This window comes from Crinia signifera, chromosome 2 (genome assembly GCF_055691185.1).
Source record: "Crinia signifera chromosome 2, ASM5569118v1, whole genome shotgun sequence".
Classification (NCBI taxonomy): Eukaryota; Metazoa; Chordata; class Amphibia; order Anura; family Myobatrachidae; genus Crinia; species Crinia signifera.
The window spans coordinates 373,136,434-373,144,356 of NC_139218.1; the positions used below are offsets into that span (position 1 = coordinate 373,136,434).

The window sequence follows — 7,923 nt, forward strand, 5'->3', positions numbered from 1 at the left end:
GGACAAAATAAGGGGCCTTATTCAGATCTGAGTGCTGCTGTGCGAATTTGCAGGGGTCTGCGATCAGATGCCGCCGAGACGTCAAATCCCACCTTGTATAAGTCTGCGAATGACTTGCTAATTCAATTCGCAACTCACTCACTTTCGAAGGGTTTCCCCAGTCTGTATAAGTGTGCCTAAATCTGACCCCTCCTCAAGTCTGCAATAATCCACCCTGACATACTCAGATCATTACAATTAAGGGAACAGTGATACAGGAAGGGCATCCAGACTTGTATACAAAGAGTCATTTATCGTCACATTAATTCTTGTAACCTTGAACCAGACTTTTATAATGACCTAGTCAATATGCTGTACAGTGTATATGATACATCGCTCAGTGGTCTATCTAAAAATTAAACAATTTCCCATTATGCTGATGACTGGATTGGGTCATGGGCAAAATCCAATATGTTGGAAAATCCACCGATTCCAACCAAGACACCCCGGTCGGGAATTTGTAACATGCAGTACTTTGTGCTTCCCCGACAAATCACTGATCATCTGAGTCTGCCAATCAGCAGTGTGGGGGAACCAGGGAATTATGGGGCATATGCGTAGCCTGCATTACACCAAAGCATATTTTAGTTTTATTGTTTCTACAAAAAAACAACAACAAGTAGTTAAAAATATTGGCCCTTATTCTGGTTCACTCCTTCTGGCAAATTCCTTCTTAGATGGACAAAACCATGTGCACTGCAGGGGGCAGATGTTACGTGTGCAGAGAGAATTAGATTTGGGTGGGGTTTTACTTCAAAGTGAGATCTATATTGCAGTGTACAAATAAAGCGGTCAGTATTTTCCCTTCACAGAAAGAAAATAACTCACCCAAATCTAATTCTCTCTGCATGTGTTACATCTGGCCCACCTGCAGTGCACATGGTTTTGTCCATTTAAGGAATTTGCCAGAAGGAGTGAACCAGAATAAGGCCCAATATCTCAGCTGTCATTTTTGCTTATATTTATTGCAAATAATCTATCGTTAAATATGTTTTCTCCCAAATATTTTGTCCTGTCTTTGATGTTGGATACAACATGTAGATGAGGAAGTCATTTGAACCAGTAATCCTTTTCCCTTGTTTTTTAGAAATACAATGGAACAGGCTAAAGTTTTATACATTTTAAAAATAATAATAAATAAATGAATGAATAGTAGATACCGGTATATCAATAAATACTGGCCATTTATAGAAATCAATAACATGTATAGACAGGTGTGATTTAGTAATAGGACCCATTATAAGGTACAGGGCAAGGAACAATAGGACAGATGTATTAAGTCTGGTGAAGTGATAACGTGGAAGGTGATAACGTGATATCGGCCAATCAACAGCTGATTGGCTGGTGCATTATCACCTTCCACTTTACCACCACTTTAAACCTTTACCAGGATTTATACATCTGCCCCAGCGGGCCAAATGTATAAAGACTTAACAAGTGATAGAGGACCTTAATCTGGTCCGTTCATTAGGAAGTATGCGTTCGCATTGGGGGCGATGTTTTACGGGGGTGTATGTGCAGACCCTGGGAGACCTATGTGCACCCATGGCAAAAAACCTGTTCGCTGGGTGCACGCACCCAACCTTGCACGCGGAGGGCCGTGGGCCGGGAGACTCGCCCATGGCAACACCCAGCGTTTCATGGGTGATCTCATAAAAATACTGGGCGTTCCCATGGAAATCGCCTGGTGACTTGGGCATCATGAGCAGGTAGCTGACATCACCGGATGTTAGCTGCCCGCCCACTTCCCTCAGAATGTGCACACAGATCTACGGTTGACCATCGAATGATGTGGGTGTTACCCTGCAAGCTGTGAATGGATGTTTATGTGTGCGAACACACGCTGCGAATGGGTGTCGGCTAAGCCACCATTCGCAAAACGGGGTTTATTGGACTTGCGAATCAACCAGAATTGCGGGTATGGATCATTGGATAGACATGAACTAGATGGGCAAGCATTACTGCGAAATGACTGAAGGTCGACATGCAGGAGGGTCAACATGATTGAAGGTCGGCATGGGTTAAGTCGACAGGGTCATTAGGTCAACACAAGCATTAACCCCATGAAAAACCCCATGTCGACCTTTTGACTGTAGACCTTCCTCATGTCGACCTAATGTGTGTTTCAACCTAATGACCCTGTCAACCTAACCCATGTTGACCTTCAGTCACGTCGACATTCCTGCATGTCGACCTTCCTGCATGTCAACCTTCAGTCATGTCGACATTCATGCATGTCAACCTAGTGGTGTCGACCAAAAGCTTGTAGACCTAGTCACCGTATCCCAGAATCGCATGCGATTTATCACATGCAACTCCCGGGGAGCTGCAGGCGGAGAGAGCCGAGAGCGGGGAACCAAGCTGCAAAAAAAAAACACATACAAGTGAATGTGAAGCCACTGATTGGCTGCCCATTCATTTGTATAGGTTTTTTTATTTGCCCGCAGCCCGGCTCTCCCTGCCTGGCTCTCTGAGTCTCCTCATTGGCTTGCGGCGTCCCCCGCCCACCTCTCTGTGTCCCCCCCGCCCAGCTCTGGGCTGCACATAAGATTTATTTTATGTGCAGCCCGTCCGACCTCTGTTCCGATGAGCACAGGAACACGCATTGGGTCGGACAGGATGTCAAACACATGAGATTTGGTCCGATTTATAGGCCCCATCCGTCGTCGAAATCTCAGTAGTGTATGGGGGCCTTATGATGGGCCCTAAGTTAATTCTGTACTGTGCATTACATTACCTCCTATGTTTCTAAATTTATAGTGAGATTACAGGTTAAATAATTGCTATACAAATATAAATAAGTACGACTTACTTTCTTCGTCTGTTTGTCTCAACTGACAATTTTTGAGTACGTTGTCGAAATATCTTTTGATCTTCCAGCAGAGCTTGTCGTTGTTCTTCTAGATCTAACTCCAGCTGGGTTCGGAGATTTCTTGCCATAAAACAAGGTTAAGGGATTTACTTTGGTAGACATGAGACATCTTCATACAGTCACAGGCATCAATTCACTTACACACTGGGTTGAGTTTATAGTACTGATGTAGAGTTAATCCGACGCCTGTATATGCCTATCTGGCGTAGGTTCAGAAAGTGCAACTACGCATTTTTACGGTATCCACACTTATAAACGGAGAGAAGGAGCGCAGGTGAAAAGGGGCATTCTTATGCATCTTGTACAAACCCGAACATAGGCCCTTATTCAGATCTGATTGCAGTACAAATTTGTTCTCAAAATGGACAAAACCATGTGCACTGCAGGTGGGGCAGATGTAACATGTGCAGAGAGAGTTAAATTTGGGAGGGGGGTGTTGAAACTGAAATCTAAATTGCAGTGTAGAAATAATGCAGTATTTACCCTGTACAGAAACACAATAACTCACACAAATCTAACTCTCTCTGCACATGTTAACATCTACTGCACATGGTTTTGCACAATAAGAGCCACAAAGTAATGTATGACCTTTAGTAGATGCAACTAGCATATGGCTGCTACACGTACACACACGGATGGAGCTGGCTTGTAGCAAGCCGGACTCATGCGCTACCCATGCTGATGCAGCTATCTATTCACAGTGGTGTAGCTAGGTGCCACGGTGCCCAGAGCAAGGACTGCAGCCTCACTTCTACTGTCAGCTGCTGGAAAGCTCTGAGTTGTGTATGTGTCACAGTGCAGACGTTACAAAGGTCCAGCTGACTTGGAATATGTCTATGAGAGTGCCAGTGCCATAGGTCGGACCACTATCATGTAACATGGGGAATCAGCTGGCCAGACCTGAGGAGCAGGAACAAGTTTTGTGGGCTCATATGCATCTTATTAAGTCTCCAGCTGGACCCCTAGCCAATAGGTGCTCATGGTCCAGCAGCCACCAATGCTGCTTCTGATTGGCTGCTGGACCGCAAGTGCCTATTGCCTAGTGGTTCAGCGGGAGACTTCATTGAAAGTAGTGGCGGACAAGGCAGCGCCGCAGCTCAGCGGGGAGCGGGCAGGAAAGAGAGAGTGTGTGTGTGTGTGGGGGGGGGGGGGGCGAGCAGGGCTCCGGCGCCCTGTAATCTTTGGGCGCCCGGAGCTCGTGCTCCGCCCTCCCTACGCCCCTGTCTATGCCATGTCTATCTATACCCACATATATTCCTTCTGTGAAAAGTACTCTTGTCATCTCTCACCTAGACCCAACCTTCTGCAACCCCACCCCTACTATTGGTTGATAGGCAATGAGTCGTCACATGAAAAAGGGTCTACATGGTCTAGGCCGACATTGACGAAAGGTCAAGACAAGCAAAATGTTGACATTTATATGGTTAAAACAGGTAAAGGTTGACAAAAGTTTTTCATAATTTTTTTGTGTCCATGTCACCATAGGCACCCTATAAGTGTAATGCGTCCCCTCGTGTGGCTCACTGCTCTCGCCATGCTCCAGGAACGGTTATATTCTCCCTTTATGCCCACTGTGATGGTAAAGTATTAACAGGTCGGTTTAAAGAAAAAAAATTAGTGAAAAACTCAGATCGACCTTTTTCTTTGTCGACCTAGACCAGGGATGAAGAACCTTCGGACCTCCAGCTGTTGTTGAACTACACATCCCAGCATGCTCTGCAACAGTTTTAGAATGGCCTAATAGCAAAATTGTAGCAGGGCATGCTGGGATGTGTAGTTCAACAACAGCTGGAGGGCCAAAGGTTCCCCATCACCTAGACCATGCTGACATTTATCATATGTCGACCTAGAAACTGCAACGACCGCATACCCTCTCCAGCATCCGCACCTCCATGACAGCACTCTGTAAATCCCATCACTGGCTCCCCATCATGCTGCTCAGCCTCACCTACTCCTACTGAGCTGTAGGGATGGCCATCGACCATCGATGATTCAAAATCAGCGATGGTTCATGGACGATGTCGAATACTTTTGCCATCGATAGGGGAGAACCAGATGGTTTCCCTCCATCGATGGAACAGCAAAACAAGGTTTTGCTTTTTTTTTTTTTTCAAAATGGCGGGACTTCGCTCCGCCCCTGACACCTGTGAAGCCCCCCCATGTTTTGATTGGCCCACTGGCCAATCAATCAAAAACAATGGATGACCATCGATATGTAAAAATATTGATGGTCATCCAATGCTTAGTTTAGCACTATTGATGGCAAGTTGCAGAATTGTCATCGATGGCAACGATGGCCATCCCTACTGAGCTTTACTGATACACTAGAATGTACACATGTCTGGACCTGATGCTCAACTGTTGCCAGAGGACTTGTGTTATTTTGTTTAGTGGTTCCCTAGCCTTTCTGGCCCAGGACGGCAGTACTAGTGATGCCTAAATAAGCTTTGTTGGTTGCGATATAGCGCTCAATTATATATCAAGCAAACCCATTAAAGATGGATCTGTGCAAAGGCACAAAAATATTACACAATGAAGCACGAAGATTTAGGTTCACGGAGGCAAAAAAAATTTCTGTCGAACTTGTTCTGTGAAATAGAGCACAGGTTCTCGAACTCAGTCCCCAGGACCCCACACAGTGCATGTTTTGCAGGTCTCCTCACAGAGGAGGTTATTTTGGTTCACTCTTTCTGACAAATTCCTTCTTAGATGGACAAAACCATGTGCACTGCAGGGGGGCAGATGTAACTTGTGCAGAGAGAATTAGATTTGGGTGAGTTATTTTGTTTCTGTGCAGGGTAAATACTGGCTGCTTTATTTTTACACTGCAATATAGGTCTCACTTTGAATTAAAACCCCATCCAAATCTAACTCTCTCTGCGCAAGTAACATCTACCCCACCTGCAGTGCACATGGTTTTGTCCTTCTAAGAAGGAATTTGTCAGAAAGAGTGAACTAGAATAACCCCCAGAATCACAAGTGAAATAATTAGCTCCACCCGCGGATCTTTTAAAATGTGTCAATGAGTAATGAATGCACCTGTGCACCTGCCGGGTGACCTGGAAAACATGAACTGTGTGAGGTCCTGAGGACCGAGTTTGAGAACCCCTGAAATAGAGCATTCCAGACCAATAAGGGGTGGTGATAACGCAATCTCATGTAACCACAATGTGACATTATAATAGTTGTATATGGTCATTGGATCGGCACAATGAAGGTCGACATGCATTGCGTCGACCACTGAAGGTTGATAGGGCTTAGGTCGACACGTGGAAAAAGTCGACATGGTTGAGGTCGACGGGGTTAAAAGATCGACATGAGTTTTTAACATCTTTAGCAAACATGTGTCCATGTCGACATTCAAGACAAAAAATGTGAAAAACTCACGTCGACCTTTTGACTGTCGACATTCTCATCGTTAACCTAGTGCTTGTGTCAACCTTCCGATCCTGTCCATGTCAATTTATTTCAGCTGTCGAACCTAAGCCCTGTCCACCTTAGTGGACCATGTCAACAATTGGGACAACATTTTTTAGAAAAATCATGTCGATCTTTTGAATGTCGACCTTCCCATTGATAGCCTAATGCTTGTGTCGACCTTTTCACCCTGTCGACCTTAGCAATCTCTACCTTTTTCATGTGTCGAATTAAGCCTTAATTTGGTCGACCCAATACCCATAATAGCATATCAATAACGATAAAACACCTGGACATTTATCTTCATTTTTAGGAATATACACAGAAAAGGATACGAGTAGGATCTGGTCCGTTGGTTCGTCATGCTTATCTCTTTCAACAGGTAACGTGTGGGGTGTAAAGTTATATCCCCTCTTCCACAGTCACAGGCATTATACCCCACTCAGAGAAGAGAAAGTGGCTGAGACAGTCAAGGGTCAGCAGGTTGTGTGTATGTGGCTTGAGGTATATAAGGTTACAGTGCAGGGCGCCAAGGTTACTAAAGGTTAGAGTGCATGTAAGTGACTCTGATACACTGTAGATAACAAAGCATAGTAACAGCTGATATACAGTAGTTGGGTCAATATGAAAAAGTGAGGAAAGAAATGGATGTCACAGAGACCCCTGTGACAATGTCACCTCAATGTGTAGACAAGGTAATGCCTGACACTGGTGACACTATGGGGTAATTGGTGTCAGTGATGTGCTGGGGAAAAGCTAATGAGGTGTCAATGTGGATGTGCTAATGACATTAAGGCGTGATAGCGTAAATCTGAGAAACAAAGGTAACGTGGGTCTGTGGTACATACAGAATTACTGCTAATGTGACGGGGTGAGAGGTGTAAGGGGTGAGGTGTGTAAGGGGTGATTGGTGTAATTCTCCCAGAGATATATTCAGTAGGTAGCAGTGAATGTGACTGTGCTACAGATGACAGTAATGAGGGAGGTGCAGGTCAGGGCTGTGTGTGGGGCACTCAGACCAGAGCCAGCGGGCTACAGGGCATTACTGGGGTGCAGCACCAGGGTCACCCCATACATGCAGTGACAATGTGCAGGTGACAGAGCAGAAAATTAGGATAATATATAGGGGCGTATAGGACAGTGGTATAATAGTATATAGGAGAGTGCAGAACAATGGGATAATATATTATAGTGTGATAATATATAGGAGACTGCAGATCAGTGGGATAATATATAGATAATGTATTATAATGGGATAATATATAGGAGAGTGCAGAGCATTGGGATAATATATAGGAGAGTGCAGAGCATTGGGATATGATTCAGGTGGCTATAAGTAGTGTATGCAGGACATGAGGTGGGCAGTGGGGTAAGTACAGAGGGGCACACAGCTGTGGCACTGGACCGGGATCAGTACGTGGGGGCCCCCCAGCAGCCCATGCTATGGCAGCGATGCCCGGTGGTCGCGTATCCCCGGTGAGCCGGCCCCAGGAGCCAGGTACCTGTCAGTGTGTTCTCTCCATCTTGTTGCCGTGGAGCAGGGCAGCTTCGGTTGCCAGGCACGGTGGGGCCCCGCCCAACATCTGACGCCATGT

General features: G+C 45.4%; 1 protein-coding gene across 1 annotated transcript in view; it reads right to left on the bottom strand.

Annotated features, from left to right (window-relative positions):
* The window catches only part of CEP126 (centrosomal protein 126), a 72,653-nt gene extending 64,730 nt beyond the window's left edge, over positions 1 to 7,923 (bottom strand). Inside the window, exons 1-2 of the mRNA XM_083170077.1 lie at positions 6,664 to 7,923; positions 2,852 to 2,971 (exon numbers count right to left, since the gene is read on the bottom strand). Coding sequence (XP_083026203.1) covers positions 2,852 to 2,971; positions 6,664 to 6,692 — 149 coding nt within the window. The 5' untranslated portion in view covers positions 6,693 to 7,923. The remainder of the gene's footprint in view (positions 1 to 2,851; positions 2,972 to 6,663) is intronic.